Below are 20,950 nucleotides of genomic sequence, written 5' to 3'. Positions count from 1 at the left end.
AAAGGAGTGTCTCAAAAGAGTATCCTGGCCACTTCTTTTTTTTTTAAATATATTTTATTGATTTTTTACAGAGAGGAAGGGAGAGAGATAGAGAGAAACATCGATGAGAGAGAAACTTCGATCAGCTGCCTCCTGCACATCACCCACTGGAGATGTGCCCGCAACCCAGGTACATGCTCTTGACCGGAATTGAACCTGGGACCTTTCAGTCCGCAGCCTGACGCTCTATCCACTGAGCCAAAATGGTTTCGGCCCTGGCCACTTCTTTCTCTGCAGCTCACAAGCCTCAGGATTTCCAAGCGCGCACTGTCTTCCACAGGATTCTCTGACAAGCCTGCTTTATCCTGGGATTCCCCATGATCAATATGACAGAATGAAGAGAAGGATAGGCAGCCATGACTGTCTCCGAGATGAAGACAGTGGTGAGATCAACAGGAGAAGACTTAGAGGTGATAGAGTAGGGGCTGGCCACGATGTAAACCAAGTAAAGTATAAGGAAACAGACCAAGGACTTCAGGACAGTGATGTGAGCCTTGGCTCGAGCATCATTCCGGCCAGCTGTATGGACCTTCATCTTCTTATGGTGTCTATACAGAGAGACAATTAACATCCCAGAGGAAATTAGAAACACCGAGAAAGGAAACCCACATCCTGCATTGAGCTGTAATATATACAGATACTGCCAGTCTGAAAGGGAGTACAGAATGCTGCCGTTTCCTTGGAAAGGACTGTGGGGCTTTAAGCCAACATCGGCTATAATTAGCAGATTGATCAGGAGGCACCCCAGAAGACACCAGGCACTCAGGCTATAGGCCCTCTGCTTCAGCCATAGGTAGACAGGGTGTTCAAAGGTCGTGATCTTCTTGCAGTAGAAGACACTGAGGAAAGTGGCAAACCACAGGCTGGCCTGGCTGACCACAACCCAGAAGACACTGATATAGCGAAACCAGATGCAGCTCTTGAAAATCGAAAATAGTATTAGGTCCACCATAATCAGGTACTGCAGGAGAAGTCGGCAGCCAGCCAGGCCCAGGACAATGAGATTGTAGGAGGACTCCTTGAGTTTTCTTACCCATTCTACAAAACTCCAGACCACAAGGACTCCATTTCCAACCAGGCCAATGAGAAATTCGGTCACTGCCACCACCATCAGCAGTCCTAGGGTGGCAGTATGCATAGCTGAGGAAGGAGTCCCTCACGATAGGCTCAGGAGGTACTCTGCTTCCCTGCTGACGAATGTGTACGGCTCCTGGCTGAGCTTCAGATCCCCTGAGGATGACACCACACTCACGGTAAATTTTCACATCACAAAATGTGGATTTAGCCTTGCCCTTCTGTAACCTGTCCTCAAGCAGAGTCTGAACAGCTGTGACCAGGAAGAGACAGTTCAGAAGTTATGATCCCCTCTGTATTTGCATACACATGAATGAACTCTGACCCTAGACTCAGAGATATGAAACAGTAGAACAGACACTAACTTTCCTCCTCCAGGGTCACAAGCTAACATCTAGACACCAGCATGTAATATGATAAGACCTCCCAACAAGAAAGGTGGGATCAAAACATTCTCAGATTCCATACCTTGCCAGATGTGAACTCTTATGTATAAAAATAAATTTTATTTTCATATAAAGAACTTTGAACATATAGGCATAAAAGCTGGATAAATGCAGACATTTTAAAAATATTTCATTATCAAAGAGATAGAAGTAGGGGAAGTTTTGAGAAGAAATCAATCAAAGAACCAAACATTAAGTGCCAAATAATAAAAAATATAGGTTAGGTAGAGAAGCCATTCTTGTTAATCAGGATCTTGAAGTCACTTGCCCTTTATGATAACGATCATCGCACACTTGACTTGGCATATACCTCACATTAAGGTCTTAGAGAAAGGAAATGAGGAAGAAGATGAGCTCAAAGAAGTAAAAAAAAAAAAAAGACAAGCACAGTTATCAAAAAATATAGGGAATGTGAGAGACTTTGCAAGAGCCTCTCTCTTGCAGCTCGGTCACCATCATGCCATCCAGACTGAGGAAGACCTGAAAACTTTGGGACCACATGAGCCACGGCCACGGGTAGCCAAGCACAGGAAACACCCGGGAGGTGGGGGTGGGGGCACAGTAATGCTGGTGGCTTGCATCATCACAGGATCAACTTCAACAAATATCACCCAGGTTACTTTAGTATGAGGCATTACCACCTAAAGAGGAACCAGAGCTTCTGCCCAACTGTCAACCTTGATAAACTGTGGACCCTGGTCAGTGAGCAGACACAGGCAAATGCTGCCAAGAGCAAGACTGGAGTTTTTCCTATCACTGATGTAGTGCGATCGGGCTACAACAAAGTTCTGGGGAAGGGAAAGCTCTCAAAGCAGCCTATCATTGTGAAGGCCAGATTCTTCAACAGAAGAGCTGAGGAGACGATTAAGGGTGTTGGTGAGCCCTGTGTCCTGGTAGCTTGAAGCTACATGGAGGGAAGTTCATTAAAATGTCCACAAGTAAAAAAAAAAGAATAAATAAATATAGGGAATGTGCTCCATTTATTGTCCAGATTCAAACTTCCCTGGGACTGGCCCAAAACAGATGTGTTTGTGGAAGACTAAATTCTAAGATGGCCCAAGACTCCCACTCAGAATAATCCTTCAGCTGCAACAGGGCTATGAATAAAATGGGATGGCATGTTTGTACTTACATTACATAGCAAAGATGAAGGGCTTCTGCAGATGTGATTAAGATCCCAAATCATTCAAGTTTGAGTTCATCAAAAAAGAGATCACCCTGGATGGTCCCAACTTAATCACCTAAAGTCTTGGAAGAGGGACAGGGCTCTCCTGCCAGCCTTGAACAGTCCAGCTGCCACATGGTGAGAAACTGCAGGAAGCCTCTAGATTCTGAGACTGGCCCCCAGTTGACAGCTAGTAAGAGAACCTTAGTCCTACAACTGCAAAGAACTGAATTCTTTCCACAAAAGAGTTCTCTGAGCTCCAGGGAAAGTACAGCCTAGCCAACATCTTCACTGCATCCTGTGAGACCTTGCAGAGCGAGTCCACTAAGGCTGTGCCCAAACTTCCTGATCCCAGAAGTTGTGACACAACGAATGCATGTCCCTTTAAGCTTCTAAGTTTGTGTTACTACACAGAAAACAGAAAAGCAGCACAGTGTTCAAACCAGGCTAGAAGCGACTTTGAGGAAATGAGGAGAAAGAGGAATTGGATGAGGAAGAAGGAGGAAGGCTGGGCTAGCTTTTTAGGAAGGCAGCATGAGCGTGGTGGAAAGAGTTCTGTAGGAGGAGTCGGGAGCTGCTTTTCTGTTTCCTGTGTAGCAACACAAACTTTGGACTCAGAGCTGTCTCAAGCATTCTACAAAGCTGCAGGCAAACCACTGCCCACTCTGGACTTCAACTGGTCTAATAAAAATACAATGGAGTTTAGGATCAGATTTCCATTCATTCACATAGGGTGAGAGTGTGTATTATGTGCCAGGCAGTGTACCAGGCACAGGAGCACAGCAGTGAGCATGCACAGCCCCTGCTTCCAGGGAACACACCTTGTAAGACCTGGGGCCTACGGCTGTGGAGACGCAGAAGAGAAGGTCATAATCTGCCACAGGCCAGAAAACCTGGGTGAGAGATGAACCTCTCCCTTTTTATTGAATTTATCAGGGTGACATTGATTCATTGCAGTGTTACTTACAATAGCCAAGATCTGGAAGCAACCCAAGTGCCTATCAGTAAATGAGAGGATAAAAAAAGCTGTGGTACATTTACACAATGGAATACTACTTGGCCATAAAAAAGACGGAAATCTTACCTTTTGTGACAGCATGGATACATCTGGAGAGCATTATGCTAAGTGAAATAAACCAGTCAGAGAAAGACAAGAGTAGGGTTTTTATGGTGACTTTTGACAGCAGACATAACTGCTCTTCTCTCATACCCTGCCCTTCTCTAGGTTCTGGGCAGTGAAACATCATACAAAGCATAGTAGCTGACTGATGTGTATCCAGAAAGCCTAGACTGGCCTAAAATATAGATTTAGATATAGATATAGATATAGATATAGATATAGATATAGATATAGATATATATAGAGAGAGATAGAAATTGTCATAAATATAATGGTTTCTTGATAGACTATTTTATTAGTGGTATTAAGCAAGGCTAGACCCAGTCAGAGAAAGACAAGTATTACATGATTTCACTCATATGTGGAATCTAATGAACAAAATAAACTGATGAATGAAATAGATCCAGAGACATAGAAGCATGGAACAGACTGATGAATCTCAGAGGGAAGGCCTGGGGAAAAGGCTCACTTATAGAGGGGGAGATTAACCAAAGAACTTATATGCATACATGCATAACCCATGGACATAGACAATAATGTGGTAAAGGCCTGGAGGGTAGGTGGGTGCAGGGTAGAGAAGGTTAATGGAGGGAAAAGGGGGACATCTGTAATACTTTCAACAATAAAGATAAATTTTAAAAAATAAATTAACATTAATTTTTAAAAGGCTAAACCACATAGGAAATTGAAATAATTGGTTAAATCCAATAACAAAAATGCTTGCCTAGACCCGTAGTTGAAGTAGACCTATGAACCAAAAGTTCACCAGTTTGATTCATGTCAGGGCACAAGCCCAAGCTGCAGGCTCAAAGTGTGGGTGTGCAGGAGGCAGCCAATCAATGATTCTCTCTCATCATTGATGTTTCTATCACTCTCTCCCTCTCCCTTTCTCTTTCTGAAATCAATAAAAACATATTTTTAAAATAATAAAAAAATTTTAAAAAGAAAAATGCTTTAAAAATATCTAGCAACTAATGTACAAAGTTGTATTTTTTGAAAATCACACATTATTTCAAAATAATAGCTATTTTCTACTTCCCTTCATCAGGGGAGACACAGTGTGTTGGTGAAGAAAATGGAATTATCTGAAGCAATTTAGAAAAATGTGATACTTCCCATGCAAAGTATAAAAACTCAGTTTTGTGTTCTGGGTTTTATTAAAATAATGTACTTTGCATTGCTTGGGGAGCAATAGCTCTGGTTTCTACTCTGTTTTTCATGTTACCCTCATATTTTATTCCAAAATCAAAGAAGAATTGAGAACAAAAATGTTAACTTTACTTAATTTTACAGTAAATTAATTGTATGCTGGCAACTGTCTGGAGTAGGGCTAACTAGATCTTTTACCCATGCCATGGCCTCTAGTACCTTCAAGCCCAGACCACCTTCCACAGAATTCTCCAATAAGTCTGATTCCTCGTAGCCATTACGATAGAATGTAGAGAAAAAGTGTAGGCCATTATGTGTGTCTCAGAAATGGGACAGTAGTGAGCTAGGAGGGGGAAGAGTTGGAGATTATGGGAGAAGGATAGCTATCACACAAAAAGGCAAGTCGAGGAGAAAGAAGTAGCTACACGATTTCAGTTTCAAAGACTCGGGTCTGAAACCTTCACCCAAAAAAATGCCCTCCCCCATGAAGTTGCAAGGCTAACTACAGCTCCATCCCTCTTCTACATCTGACATAGCTCACTGACCCTGTGTATTCCAGTACACAGGCAGCCTTTTCAGGGCCTCCTAGAATTGTGCCCGCATTGCCACTAGATGGCGTCAGGGCAGCTCTTCTATAGCAGCTGTTAACCTAAGGCAAAGCAGTTCTCTTAACGCGAGGAATGAGTCCAGAAATTCAGAAACTGAGACGCCTAAGCACATCATTAACAATCATGTGTAACAGGAACAAAAAGTGCAGCGTATATATATTCAGAATTTTTCCAGCCCCTTTCCCACCATCCTATGAAGAGGTGGGGTTGGGGCTCTGGTTTGGTATAATTTAGGTCCTGGGAGGGGGAAAGGAAGCATTCCTGGCCTGCGTGCAGCAAGGATCACAGTCTTAGAGGAAGAACGTGATAAGCACGAGCAGGGATGGAGACCGTGAATGAAGAAAAGCACAGAATGGGGCGACTCGGCAGATGAGAGAGCAGGAGCCCTTTTTGTCTGCTTCGGTAAGTATGAAGATTGGGGAAGAGAGCTAAGCACAGTAGACAAGATTCAGGAGACCCCTGTAGGAAGCTGGGCTTCATTCCCTTTCCCTTGGGAGTGAGCTGGACTGAGAGATTTCTAAGAAAGAGAGTCTGAAAAGGGAACTAGAGAATTGGGCAGTGGAGAAACCCAGCAGACACCACCTTAACCAAGCCATCGAGGGTCACATGACCAGTGATAAGCCATAATGATATCACTACCCATGAGGAGATGTGATGAGAAGGGCACTTCCCCTCCCCAAAGGCCCATAATCCCAATCTAACCATGAGAAAAAGATCAAACAAACCCAGATAGAGGGACACTTCACAAAATGCCTACACAGTAATCTCCAAAACTGTTAAGGGCATGAAAACCAAAGGGAGGTCGAGAAACATCACAGAGCAGAGTACACTAAGAACTGAGAACTAAATGCAACATGATATCCTTGATTGGATCCTGGCAAAGAAAAAGAATATGTGTGGGGAAACTGGTAAAATTTGGAGGAGGTCGGTAGGTTAGTGAATGGGTAATGTATCAATGCTAGTTTCTTAGTTTTAACAAATGCATTAGATTATATAAGATAATAACAGCAGGAAAACTGGGTGAGAAGAGGGATCTCTCTGTACTCTCTGTAACTTTTCTGTAAAATAAAATTAAATTAAAAATTCAAGCTTTGAGGGAGGGAGGGAGGGGAGGGAAGGGGAGGGAAGGGGAGGCTGTGGCTAGTCTCGCTGAAGGTTTCGAGTCTCGAAGGCAGGACTCAAAAAAGCCTCTGAGTATTGTCTGTAACTCAGAGACATGGGCGGAGAGGACCTCACTGGGAAGGAGCCCACTGAGGTCAAGGTTCCCAGGAGACCCGAGGGAACGGGAAACAGTGGGGTCTCTTTAAAGGGCAAGTAAGAACTTGGGCAGCACAGCATGGGCGCCCACCAAGGCCTCGAACACCAAGGGCAGAGCGGGGTCCTCTAGTGTGAGTGCAGGGCAAGCTTCCGATCGCATTTTCTTCTGGACACTTACAGACACTGAGCCCAGTTACTTCGTCTGCTTTCAGTTCACTGGCTCTTAAAGCTTCAATCGCCTAAAGAGCCTTTTTTAAAATACATTTTTTATTGATTTCAGAGAGGAAGGGAGAAGGAGAGAGAGATACAAACATCAATGAGAGAGAATCATTCATCGGCTGCCTCCTGCACACCCCACACTGGGGATCGAGCCCAAAACCCAGGCCTGTGCCCTGACCAGGAATCGAACCGTGACCTCCAGGTTCATAGGTCAACGCTCAACCACTGAGCCACGCTGGCTGGGCGAACCCCCTGAAGAGTCTTCATAAAGCGCTCTTTCCAGAGCGGGGTGGGGGCGCGTGCTGGACAAAGGCCCCAGCTGGGTGGTTCCCCTGCGCGTCTCTGAGAAAGGCCCACCCGCCCCCATACTGACAGGGCCAGGGCGGCCCTGCCTGGGCCCCCAGGGAGAGCCGGGCTTGGCCGAGGCTCGGGTTGGCTGGGAGGGTGAAGCAGCTCCCGCAAACCGGAGTGCGTCCCTTCCGCAGTGTTGCTCTGGATTGAAAAGCGCTGGTGCAGGAGAGATGTCCACTCGGAGCTCTCTCCCGCTCAGGCGTCCATGCCAGGCCTGGAGGCTACGGATGGGGAAACAGAACGCCGAGTTCTACAAACAGCTCAGGTGTACCAAGAATCCTTCCCAAGACCAGAGGTAACCCGGGCAGTGCGTCTGCATATCTGCCGTATGATCTACGCTCCTGCCAGCTTCCAGAGAGCTCCGGGTCAGGTCACATGCATAACCACATCAGTAGGTGGCAGATGGCCATGTTGAGTCTGCTATAGGCATGCACAGGGTCCAGGGTGAGCGTTCCTGAATTTCTAGACTCAAACAATACCTCTGTCCTTCCCTTCCTCTTCCTGCCACCTTTATACTTGGCCTAGGCTCTCAAATGCTTCTAAACCTCCTCCTCCTCCTCTCTGCCTTCACCCTCTCACTTCTAACCCAGCCAGCCCACCAAAGAGATAACCTTATCTGGAGGCCTGCCTGCTCAAAAGCCCTGAGGTGCCTCTTTTCCTTTAAGACTCCAGGCCATACCCTTCGCTCAGGCTACTGACTCCATGTCTCAAGTCACCAGCCTGACACACCCCTCCAAGCTCAGTCCCCACTGGCCCTCACTCTGACCATCAGCTCCAAGCAATGGATCTAGCTCAGTATCTACAATGAACCTTTTACTTTGGGCCCCGGTGCCATCCCTGCTCACAACACATATCCTCCCCCACACTCTAGTCAATTCCAATCCCAGATCCTTCAAGAAAGCTTTTCCCAGTACTGCAGGCAACACCCCGCACCAACAGAGCACCTTCTAGGTTCCAGGCACTGTGCCAGGCACGGGGCTGCATATAAAACACAGGTTCACCAACAAGAAAAAAAAAAAAAAAAAAATTCAAGCTTTACTTTTGAAAAGTTACGTAAAACTCGGTTACAGAAAACTGTATGAAAATTATGTTTTTAACAAGTTGGGCATTGTGTTTTTCCAGAGGAGACTCAGGAGGCTGAGGGGTTTCCCCTAACACTGTAAGATCATGCTAAGAAGAGATGGCCGACAGGGCTTTCTGGATCTCTGCTCATCCAAAGCCAAGTGCTCCCAGGTTCAGATGAGCCCTGGACCTCAATGAGACACACACCTCATGACCAGCTCCCTGTAAGGCAATGGTTCTCAACCTTGGCTGCACATTAGAATCACCTGGGAATCTTTTTAAAATCCCAATTTCTGGGCCTCATCCTCCGGAAATTCTGTTTCTTTGTTATGGGGTGGGGCCACAACCTAAGTAACAAAGAAACAGAATTTCCGGAGGATGAGGCCCAGAAATCAGGATTTTAAAAAGATTCCCAGGTGATTCTAATGTGCAGCCACGGTTGAGAACCACTGCTGTAAGGGGATTTATAAACGGGGCACTTGCAGCCATTCATAGAAAGACATTGTACTTCAATGTCAGATTCCGGTCTGCTTTCCAACTCAACCAGTGGGTAGCCATATCCTTAGAAGAGTCAATTGAACCTCTCAGATCTTCATATTCCTCTTTTTAAAAATTATAACCATGTTCACCTCACAGGGCTATTGTGATGAGAAAAGGACATATGAAATTATCCAGCCTGGTGTCTAGAAAATATTATTACCTAATTAATGTTACTTTTCTTTCCTTCCTTGGTGGTTTCTCTCAATAATCACTCCTTTCAATAAAGTAGGAGAGCGCCTGAAGTCTGATATAATTCACAGGATGCAAATACAGGAAGAACTGAGCTGCTACTTCTAAAGAAAGGTGGTCAGCTCTGTCTGGTTCCAGAATTTCTGGAAAGCAAGAATAAAGAAGGAAGACTAGCCCAGGCCTTTAAAAGCATCCACTAAAGTTAAAGATATAGAGACTTAGTGCATAATATCAGTGCAGCTATTTCTTTTCTTGAGATTCAGATCATCATTCTACAAATCTACACTCATTGTCCCAACTATGAGGGCAGCAAAATTGAGACAAATAATTTTCCTGTATTTAAAATAGGTCAGAAATGCTATTAAACAAATCAAGTATGTACCTATGTGTAGACAGCTCATTTGCAAGCAAGCTGTACCCAAATGGAGTCATTTATCAGGCCTCTTGCTCCTTCCTATTGAGGCAGTCTGTCCTGGCTTTTCCCTATGTACCCCACAGCCATCAGTCACAGTGTCCCAGCTGTTCTGACATAATGGTACTACAGGTCCCTGAGAAGACGGACCTCACAGCTGCCCCACCCAGCTTGGGGACGATGGTGTGCAGTCCGTGTCCCTCCCCCTGCTATTGTCTTTACCCTTCATGCTCCTTTTCCCTCTTTCCTATGGGACCCCCATTAATCCTTCCACTTCCTTGTCAATTTCCACATCAGACAAATTCTCACACATTCAGTTTCCTGTCACCCTTTTTCTCTCAGGGAATAAAACTGGTCCTGGGCCAGTTATCCAGATCCCTGGGGAGTTTTGTTTGTTTTAAATTTTGTAATGTTGGCATCATTGAAGGAGTCCCCCTTTCCCCACTCCCCTTTGCCCAACTCCACCCTCCCCCGCTTCCTACTTTCTTGGCTTTTACCAAATTATTGTCCATGTCCATGAGGTATGCATATATGTTCTTTAGCTATTTCCTTCACCTTCTTTATCCAGTCATTCCCCACCTCCTCCCCTTGGGCACCAACCAGTCTATTCCATGCATTCATGCTTCTGGTTCCATTTTGTTCATCAGTTTATTTTCTTCATTATAAATTTTAATGAGATCATATGGTATTTATCTTTCTCTGACTGCCTTATTTCATCCACAATGTCACAAACAGTAGTTTTATCAAAATGCTTTAAAAAATTACTGTTTGTACTTTGGGCATACATATTTTATTTTACAAATATTGGTATCATACTGCAGATTTTTTTTATTTCACTTACTAATATATCACAGGTATTTTCTCAGATCATATGAAGTGTTTTTTTGACTATAAGAATACATAACTATAAACTACTTCATCATGAAGATATATATTATTGTATGCATTTATAGTATAGCCTGAGTTATTTGAATAAGGCAAGAGAAACTACAGTGTCTAAAAGAAGGGAGATGCTTATTTCTCATGAACAGGCCTGCAGTTGGGGTGTAAGCAGTCAGAGCTGGTGTTACAGCTCCTCGGTGTCAGGAACCATGGAGCCAACTCTAAGATGGATAATTGTTCCACCTTTCCTAAATAGTCACCTCACCTGCATGGTCCAAGACGACCAAACATTACCTTCCAGCACAAGGACAAAGCCAAGGCAAAGGGGAAGGAAGGGCTTACCTGCCTAAGGGCGTCACCTAGAAATGACACATCACTTCTCAGACTCTATTGGCAGAACTTGATCACATGGCAACACCTACTTATAAGAGGAATCTATAAAATGTAATCAGTTGCCAAATTTTGATTAGCTAAAAATTCTTACTATGACAAAGAGGGGGAAGATAACAGGTACTGGGAACCAAGAGGGTTTCTGCTACTCATTTGGAGTTCTTATGTCATAACTTGCATTTAGTCACTCTCAGGAGTCTTTTTACTTCATAATCTTTATGTTCTAAAATAATGAGTACCTCCAGGTCTTGTAGTATAAAAAAAACTGGTTTGGCTTATCCTTACTAAATATTGCAGTCAAGATTCTAGTATTCAAAATGAGAAAAATCAGATAATTTGTAAAATTTGATGATTTCTCTTTTTTGTTGTTAATCAAGAGAAAGTTATTTTAACAAGACTATTTTAAGGTCTGCAAATATTATGTAAGTATTTTATAAACACCAAAAGACTGTATAAATTATTATTCCCCAATTCTCATTCCAAAAGTGATCAATATTCCATCTTCACATTCCTGCTCCTCTATAGCCATAATTCTGATGCTCCAACAGAGAAAAAAAATTTTTTTTAAAAGGCAGCATTCTCCATGAGAATTGTACAGTGCCCATACAGCTCAGTGCATAAATTCACAAAGAGATGGCATAAAGTCACCAAAAGTCAGGCACTCCCACTACCAGTCCAATGGCTTCTCTTGGTTTTCCACTGAATACCATATCATATGCTGAGGTACACTCTTTTGTAAAGTTGCACACATCTTGTGTTGATTTCACTATTTCAAACTTGCTTTTTAAAAAAATTTGAAGATGTAATTGGCCTTAATTAAGAGATTCTCAAATGCAACAGCTTCCCATCAAGCCACTAGAACAGCGGTTCTCAACCTGTGGGTCGCGAACCCTTTGGCAGTCAAATGACCCTTTCACAGGGGTCGCCTAAGACCATCCTGCATATCAGATATTTACATTACGATTCATAACAGTAGCAACATTACAGTTATGAAGTAGCAATGAAAATAATTTTATGGTTGGGTCACATAAAATTATGGTGGAACTGTCCTGGATTGGACTTCTTTAATACTAGTCACTCCCCTCCACCTAGCAACTCTGACCCTTCCATTCTTTCTAGTACAAACCTAGAAATTCAGTCCTCCATACTGTTTTCCAAGATATGCAAACAACCAGAGTCCATCAACACAGATGAATGTCTAAAGAAGATGTGGTACACATATACAATGGAATATTACACAGCCATAAAAAGATAACATATTTCCATTTGCAATAATATGGATGGGCCTTGAGGGTATTATGCTAGGTGAAATATGTCAGATGGAAAAGTACAAACACTGTATGATTTCACTCATATGTACAATATAAAACAAAAAAGAAACAAATGAGTAACAACAACAACAAAAAAAAACTCATTGATACAAAAAAACAGATCAGTGGTTACCAGAGGGAAAGGGGAGTGGGGAAGGGTGAAATGGATAAAGCAGGTCAATCAATATGGTAGCACATAGTAACTAGACTTTTGTTGGTAAGCACTATACAGTGTATACAGGTAACAAATTATAATATTGCATACCTAAAATTTATATAATATTAATAACTAATATTATCTCAATAAAAAAAGAAAAAAGAAGAAAATAAAAAATTCAGGCACTTATATTACAAAAAGGATAAACAACTGTCAGGGCTTAAACTACAGATATGTGAACTATAATGTATTAATTTGGGGGAACTTCCCATTATACTTCAGTAGCCAATAAAACAATGTGGTGATTTCTATTATCCAGGAATGTAATGCCCATGCAAAAAACATATGTAATACCGCAAACAAGTTCATTTTAAAAAGTGCCTAATTTAAAAATATTAGCAAAAAAATTTTGCAAGCTGAACTGAAATGCAGGCACTCAAAGGCCTAAGAAGTCAGATCACAATTACAAAGTGCATACATCAGACCACTGGGAAAACTGCTAACAGAGAAAAATCTTGCTCCCAAGCCATGAATTGACTCCAGCCACTGTTTACTACTGATATTCCACTATTTGTTGAAGCAAATAATCTTCTTTGCTTTGCTTTTAAGTTTAGGATGTATAAGAACAATGAGAACAGAATGTCCTGGAATGTAAAAGGTGGAAATTATTATACATATGGATCTGGTTCCCAAATCCATCTCTTTAGAAAGGAGGTATTGGAACAGGGTGGCAACTGTATACAGAATGTAGAGGAGGAGGAAATAAGCCATCAGCTTTATAGCACCCACATGAGCTTCAGTCTGGGGATTCCAAAAGCCAGTGGCGTTTCTCTGCATCTTCTGTATATGTCTCCTCAAGGAGTTTATTAACAAGGAAGCAGAAGTCACATTAATGATGAACTGGAGAAATGAGTTCAAGAACAAAGAGATCACCACTGACAAGGTGCCCTCATCGGCGCTAAATTCTGTGCCATTTCTCTCCGTCGTCACAAATTCAGGAAAGAGTAGCTTCTGTCTGAGCACAATATACAGAAGCATGGTGAAGGCAGAAAGCAACACACAGGCCAGCAATAGCCTGGGGGTCTTTGGGGAGAGATTTCGTTTCAGCAGAAGAAAAATTGAGTATTTCAAGTTAGCAATCGTCACACAGTACAAGACATTGAGCAAAGTTACAAACCAGAGGCTACTGGAGTCCAAAAACATCCAAAACAGCAGGAAAAATTTGGGTAAGTAAACTAACCTTTCAACATTTGGAGAGATGAAGCAGCAGATGTTCACCAGGGACATTCCCATCATGAGAAATCTGGTGATGCCTAAGCTGAACAGGATCCTATCCGAAGAGGACATTCCGTGGCTTTGGACCCAAGTCTTGTAATTGATCACTGCAATAAACAGATTCACAATGAGTCCTACAAAATCCAAAACTACTGAGATAGTAAAAACAGAGAGAGAGAATATTTGGAACATCTTTAGTCATGGAGGACTCAACAGCTGTGGTGCTGATGTTGGGAACAGGGGAAATACTGAAATGTAGAAGGAGGCACCAGCATCCAGCCAGGAGGGCATTTCCTTTTTCATTTTTCCCCAGTGTGGCAAATGAGCCATTAGTGGTCTAAGAGCCAGCTGCTTTTACTGAGATGCAAATCTTCCAAGGATTGTATTACTATTTCTTCATATCCTGTTTTCTTTAGAAACGCCTAATTCAAACAGCAAAGGTGGACCTGGGAATCTACTCCTCCAAGAGAAGGAGAGCTGAAGGGAGGAGTTTTGGCAGGCTCCAAGGACTGCAAAGCCAAACAATAGAGTTCCTTCCAGCACTGTTTCTGTCACTGCTCCACAGTGAGTGCAGCTTTCTTCACAGCAAGCCCAGATAATGGTGGGAATCCCCATGCCTCACTTCTATGCACCCCCATCCACACATCCATGAATTACTTGAATCCACCTTCTCTCACCCCTCTCATCTGTTATGTCACAGCTGTCATTCTGGCCATGCTGATGTTACCCTTCCAGGCAACCAATCGATGTGTCTCTCTCACATCGATGTGTCTCTCTCTCTCTCTCTCTCTCTCTCTCTCTCTCTTCCTCCCTCCCTCCCTTTCCACTCGCTCTAATAATCAGTGGGGAAAAAATATCCTCAGGTGAGGATTTTTTTAAAAATGTGATCCAGTTGGTTAGTATGATCAGTAAGCTGGTTCTGTCAGAAGTTATTTCTGAAGGATTCAATGTGGGAAAAGTGTTAAAACCCTTCACGAAAATTTGCCCTTCAGTCAAATATAAGTATCTTATGAAGATCCCTGCTCTGGAGTTCCCTGAGTATGGTGACTCTTCCTGTGTGTTTGTCCCATGGCTTGACCCCAAAAGCCATGTCTATGAAACTATTACAAAACAAATTGGCTCCTTGGGGATATGAAGGTTTTATTTTAGGGCAGCTCCCACTCTTACCCAACTGTGGATCTCATCTCCTTGCCCCTGAGCTGTGTGATGGGCAGCAATGACTCTGCAAAGAGGAAGGCCTGATACGGCCCTGCTGGTGAGCTGGATCCTGATCTATATCCACCTGAGTAGACGAGTGCCACAGTGGCCTGAAACAGTCTTGTACATCTGACTATTCACTGGAGCACAAGACGACTCCCTGGTGGGTGCACTGCAGTCATGAGTCCAAACTTTGCTACCTGGCAGATCTGTAGGGAAACCTTTAGGGCAAACAGTCAAAGCAAAAGGATGGCTTAGCTTAGCTTGATGAAGGCTTTGAAGAATGAGATCAGTCACGAATAAATAAGAATTACAAACTTGGAATTGTTTTCAAAAGAGTATCAATATTGCTTAGGAGGAAGAAAGAAGGAAGCTTACAGTTCTTTGGCTTTTCTGAGTACTTACTATGTCTCCAGCAATGCACAGGGACATTGCAAAAATTCGGTTAACCTAAAATAGTTCCAGGAGGGAGACATGGCTATCCCTAGTTTGGGGTGAAGAAATGAAGATCAAAGAAAGTAAGTGACTGCCAAAAAGCATAGTAGCTAAGTTAGAAGGTCTTTCTGAGACTCAGTTCTTTCAACTATACCAGGCTGCCCCTCATTGGTTTGTTCATTCACTAAATTGTTATTATCATCTAGGCACTAATATATAAGGTGCTAGCAAACAGAGAAGAATAACTCATATCCCACCTCCAAAACACATACAGAATAGTGGGAGAGGCAGACAAATAGACGTTTACATCAGTGTATTAGGAGCTATAAGGAAAAACAAAGGGTGCCTTGGGATGTTCAGGGGGGACATTTCACCCAGCCTAGGAGTTCAGAAAAGGCTCCCTTAAGGAGACATATAAATTAGGTCTTAAAGATGCAAAGTGGTTATTAAGCAAAAGGCTAGGGTGGGAGGGAGGATACTGGAAACAGAGGGAGAACTCTACCGAAGGAGGTGACAAAGAGTGTGGTAGGTTCAGAAAACAGAAGGATGGAGGAATGCAAAGGGAAAGAAGTGGTCAGAGATGAAACTGGAAAGATAAATAAGAGTGAACTACTTGTGCCATAGTAATGACTTTCAACATAAATAATCATTCTAATAACACTATTAGAGGCATGTACAACATTTTCGAAAAACATAGAGTAAGTGCTTAACTTTTTCTGAGAGAGCCTGAAGGAGGCAGGTCTGGGGGGGTAAGAAACATTAATAAAACTGATGAGTGAGAGAGGGAAGTCTAGGCAAAGAAAGCAGCTTACACAGAAGTGTAGCAGCTAGAACAGTATGTCACATTTGAGAAGTAAAGCAGTTCAAGGTTCTTTGGGAAAAGTAAGGAGTGGGAAGATGAAGCTAGGTAGGAAAATAAAGGCCAATGACAAATGGCTTTATGTTCCAACGTAAGAAGTTTAGACTTTATCCAAAGCAATGGACATGGAGGCGTTGGTGGTATAGTGGTGAGCATAGCTGCCTTCCAAAGCAATGGACAGCATTGCAGAACTTCAGAGAGGAGTATTATGATTGTCTTTTCACTCTATGAAGAACATAATCCAAGTAATATAAGTATGTTTTGCTGGAAAGGGATGGAATTGGAAACAGAAAACTAGTTAGAATCGTATTACAGTCACTCTGGTGGACTGAAAAGAAGAAATTGAGACTGAGGGACATTTGAGAGAAATGTTTGCAAAGTACAACCAAATGGATCTAGTGGCCAAATGGCAGATGAATACAGAAGCTGAAGGCGAAGAAAGAATCTGGGACAATTTCCAGAATTCTAGTGCACTTAAAGAAAATAAAACAAAACAAACAAACAAAAAACCCACACATCTTTTCATAACAAGAAGCATAGGCTGAAATGGCATTAGACTTGAAAAAGGTTTTAGGTGGTAGGGAGGAAGAGAAGGTGGACAGAATATTCAGACAGTCACGTAGTTCTGATACCATAAAAAGGGGAGGGGGAAAGAAAAAGAATGGGTAGGCAGAGCCACAGACTGCAGCACAGTTCTTCAAGCTTATGGAGAGTCCTTGGGTCCAAAGTGCCTGTTGGAAGGGTCTCATGTCAACAGAACAAACCTGCCTTAGTACCCCACAGTGCTCCATCACTAGGTGAGAGCAACCTTCAGGAAGTGTGGCCTCAAAGGAATGGATCTCAGCAGCTGGAGCCATCTGTCAAGTATGTGGCTACTGCAGAGAACTTTGTATTTTCATGACTGCCACAACAGGGAGCTAGACACAAAAAACACCAGAGCCAGAACCATCTGTGCTAAGATGATCCCCTCCTCAGAGCTGAAGCATCTGTTTCAATGATGCAGAGATGTCTTTATTGCCCACTAGCTAGGATGTTTTTGAGAACAGCAACTGATCTAGCATAGTGCTTGGTGCGAAGTGTTAGATGAATGTCTGGCACGACTGAGTAAACTGGAATCAAGATAAGCCAGAATCAAAACGGGGTGAGAAATGTATTTACTCCCGGACTATTACAGCAGCAAGCAGCAACTGGCCAGACCCACCCCTTTCTCAGAGAGATCTGTTAGCTGAGCAGTAAGAATACAAAATTCAGCCGCCACAAATATTTCATATATATTTCTCTCTGGCTGGAAGTACATAGTTGGAACAACCAGATAGAAAGGCCAAGAAACTCCACTCGTGAACTTCTGAAAATATATTTTCCAGGGCTAACCTGGAAATATTGTTCTGGTCACCTGGCCAGTTCCAACAAGTCACAATGACAATTTAATCATAGTGGAGTCAAACAAAATATACTCACTCTGCAAACTCAGATGTACAGAGAAAGCATAAGGTTCTTAATTTTGCCTACAAGTAATATGGTTTATGTCCTGAGCCCCCACCTACTGGCTGGGGGAAGTGTTTAACCCAATGGGATAATATGAAGAATGTCTTCAGCCCTAACCGGTTTGGCTCAGTGGATAGAGTGTCGGCCTGCGGACTGAAGGGTCCCGGGTTCGATTCCGGTCAAGGGCATGTACCTGGGTTGCGGGCACATCCCCGGGGGGGAGTGTGCAAGAGGCAGCTGATCGATGTTTCTCTCTCATCGATGTTTCTAACTCTCTATCCCTCTCCCTTCCTCTCTGTAAAAAAATCAATAAAATATATTTTTTTTAAAAAAGAATGTCTTCAGAAAAATGTTCAGTCTCTTCAGATTTATTTTTTAATCTTTATTGTTGAAAGTATTATATATGTCCCTCTTTTCCCCCCATTGATCCCATCTAGCCTGTCCCTGCCCCGCCCTGCCCCGCCCCAGGCCTTCATATGCATAGAAGTTCTTTGGTTGATCTTTTGCCACCAACCCCCACCTTCCCTCTGAGATTTGTCAGTCTGTTCCATGTTTCTGTCTCTGGATCTATTTTGTTCATCAGTTTATTTTGTTTATTAGATTCCATATATGAGTGAGATCATGTGATACTTGTCTTTCTCAGACTGGCTTATTTCACTTAGCATAATACTCTCCAGTTCCCTCCATGCTGTCTCAAACAGTAAGAGATCCTTTTTTATTGTTGCATAGTATTCCATGGTGTAGATGTACCACAGCTTTTTTTCTTTTTTAATATATATTTTCTTGATTTCAGAGAGGAAGGAATAGGGAGAGAGAGATAGAAACATCACTGATAAGAGAGAACCATTGATTGGCTGCATCCTGCACACCCCACACTGGAGATCGAGCCTGCAACCTGGGCATATGCCCTGATGGGGAATCGAACTGTGACCTCCTGGTTCATAGGTCAATGCTGAACCACTGAGCAACACCAGCCAGGCTACCACAGCTTTTTTATTCTCTCATCTACTGATGGGCACTTGGGCTGTTTCCAGATCGTAGTTATTGTAAATAGTGCTGCTATGAACATAGGGGTGCATATGTTCTTTCTGATTGGTATTTCAGGCTTCTTGGGATATATTCCTAAAAGTGGGATCAGAAATCTCTGAGACATCCTCCCTGTGCCACACTTCTCTCCTTTAATTAGGATCCAGTTGTATGGGGAGAAGGGCGAGATTAATTCTGCCTCCTGGTAACAGAGAAGTGTCTCGACCTCTCCCTTAGTATCCTTGTCTCCTCCAGCTTCTAGAAAGAGATCCTTATTCCTTGGTTGCTGCTTGACCTGCCAATATTCAAGACTGATTTTGCCTGTGCTTTTCTCCTACCAACTGCCAACAGAGAGCTTTTACGTAGTTCTCACAGAGGGGGGGAAATCAGGACTCTTACCTGTTCTACTAAAATCCCTTTTCTCTCTCCCTCTCTCCTTCCCAACATCTGCTGGGGACTGGGAGGTCTGCTCCTTCCATGTCCTCTTATTATCACCAGCAACAAGAAAGTTCACAGATTCACTGTCATAAGAGTAGGACACTATGAGCTACATATTCCAGACTCAAACCCTGATAGATTAAAATAGTAATAATATTGTAGTGCAGCCCTGACCAGTTTGGCTCAGTGGATAGAGCATCGGCCTACGGACTGAAGGATCCCAGGTTCGATTCCAGTCAAGGGCATGTACCTTGGTTGCGGGCACATCCCCAGTGGAGGTTGTGCAGGAGGCAGCTGATAGATGTTTCTCTCTCATCAATGTTTCTAACTCTCTATTCCTCTCCCTTCCTCTCTATAAAAAATCAATAAAAAATATATTTAAAAAAATATTATAGTGCATTTACTATGCTTTAGTTGCTAAGATACTTTCCATACATTATTTTATTTACTCCTCACACCAATCCTATAAAGCATGCCAATTTGATAGTGAAGGAAACTGAAGTCCAAGGAGGTTTGGTAACTTGATAGAACATGCATCTAATTAGTGGTGGGGAGTCAGGATTTGAACCCAAATTTGTGTGATTCCAGAACTAACTCTCTTAGCCACTATGTTATACATACTTCTAGTCCAGCAAAATGTAGAAATACCAGAAAATAATATACAATTGTCAGCAGCAGTTGTTGGAATTTATAAACCACTTTTGCTCTCTTAAAAAAGAACTTCTTGCAGAATAGGAACAAATAACATTGACTTTCCACTTATCCAAAGTTAAGAAAATTACAAACACAACTTTAAGATGCTCTACCTAGCCCTATTCATCAATGGTTGGCAAAGAGAAGGGACATTGCATAAAGCAAAGAGTACTCATAAGCACTGAAACTGAGAAATTTTGGAATGTATTTTTGTTGTTGTCTTTTTCATTGATAATCCTCTTGGACCCAAACTCATTAATTGTCAAGATCTATGAACTTGGCCCAAGAGGTAAGAGAGTACTAAAAATGAGAAGTGATCCCATGTGACAAAATAGAGGTTCTAATGGAAACTTGGAAGGTCTCATGAGCTACTGACATAAGTTGCTATTGAGTCACGTGTTAAAGTCCTCCCCAATACACCAGAGATAGATGTGTGTCAGAGGACACACGTGGCCATAGGAACAAGCTCTAACATATAACTGAACTCCCAATACAGGAACAATTCTCATCCCCATGCTTTCACCCAGGGAACCTGGTTATAGTGGAGGAAAGCCATGCTCTGGTCCCTTGTGTAGCAAACAACTAGATTTAAGAGTTAAGGGGTTTAGAAACTCAAGCTAATTCATTGAAAGCAAACAAAACAAACAAGATGGCCCTTTCCAGTGTTTCTCAAAACTGGGCCTGAGGTATTAATCAGGTAATTCTTCCCCATGCCCTGGGACTCAATGAGGAGCTGGCACTCAGCCAACTGGACTCCCACAGCAGACTCCCACCCAGGGAATTCCAGGTTTTCCAGCCACACTCCGGGCTCTAGTGGAATGAACAGTAGTGGTAACTTTAGCATGTTCACTGCACCATATCTAAATCTGTTAGGTCAGGGTAGGGTTTAATGGAGCCACAGGGAAATTGAAGGGAGGGAGCATTCAGAAGCTAGTCAAAGGCATCAAGAACCAAACAGCAGCCAAGCCAAAATCTCCAGGAAAATGTCATGTTCCATTAAAAGAGAGGAAAATCCCATGCCTGAGGCAGAAGGCAGAATCGGAATTCAGGGAAGGGCGGAGAACCAGAAGGTCGGAGCTAGGCAGAGAAGTTGTCAAAGTGACAGAAAGTAGCAACAAGTGATCAAGAGTGGGTAAGGAGCCGAAGCCAGTTTGGCTCGGTGGATGGAGCGT

The 20,950-nt window shown here is 42.9% G+C and overlaps 2 protein-coding genes across 2 annotated transcripts; both read right to left on the bottom strand.

Annotated features, from left to right (window-relative positions):
* Positions 1–286: 286 nt before the first annotated feature.
* Positions 287–1,177, bottom strand: TAS2R5 (taste 2 receptor member 5). Its single transcript, XM_070425068.1, has one exon. The coding sequence runs from the start codon at positions 1,175–1,177 to the stop codon at positions 287–289; it is 891 nt and encodes a 296-aa protein (XP_070281169.1).
* Positions 1,178–12,937: 11,760 nt separating this feature from the next.
* TAS2R4 (taste 2 receptor member 4) lies at positions 12,938–13,837 on the bottom strand. The gene has a single exon (XM_070423524.1). The coding sequence runs from the start codon at positions 13,835–13,837 to the stop codon at positions 12,938–12,940; it is 900 nt and encodes a 299-aa protein (XP_070279625.1).
* Between the last annotated feature and the right edge of the window lie 7,113 nt (positions 13,838–20,950).

This window comes from Myotis yumanensis, unplaced genomic scaffold (genome assembly GCF_028538775.1).
Source record: "Myotis yumanensis isolate MYYU_CA2020_CCGP unplaced genomic scaffold, mMyoYum1.0.hap1 SCAF_9, whole genome shotgun sequence".
In the NCBI taxonomy this organism is placed as follows: Eukaryota; Metazoa; Chordata; class Mammalia; order Chiroptera; family Vespertilionidae; genus Myotis; species Myotis yumanensis.
The sequence above is the reverse complement of the archived record's forward strand: the minus strand, read 5'-3'. Positions and strand labels throughout refer to the sequence as shown.

Excerpts from the sequence above, each read along its gene's own strand:
- TAS2R5 (XM_070425068.1), bottom strand. The coding sequence starts at position 1,177 with ATGCATACTGCCACCCTAGGACTGCTGATGGTGGTGGCAGTGACCGAA.
- TAS2R4 (XM_070423524.1), bottom strand. The coding sequence starts at position 13,837 with ATGTTCCAAATATTCTCTCTCTCTGTTTTTACTATCTCAGTAGTTTTG.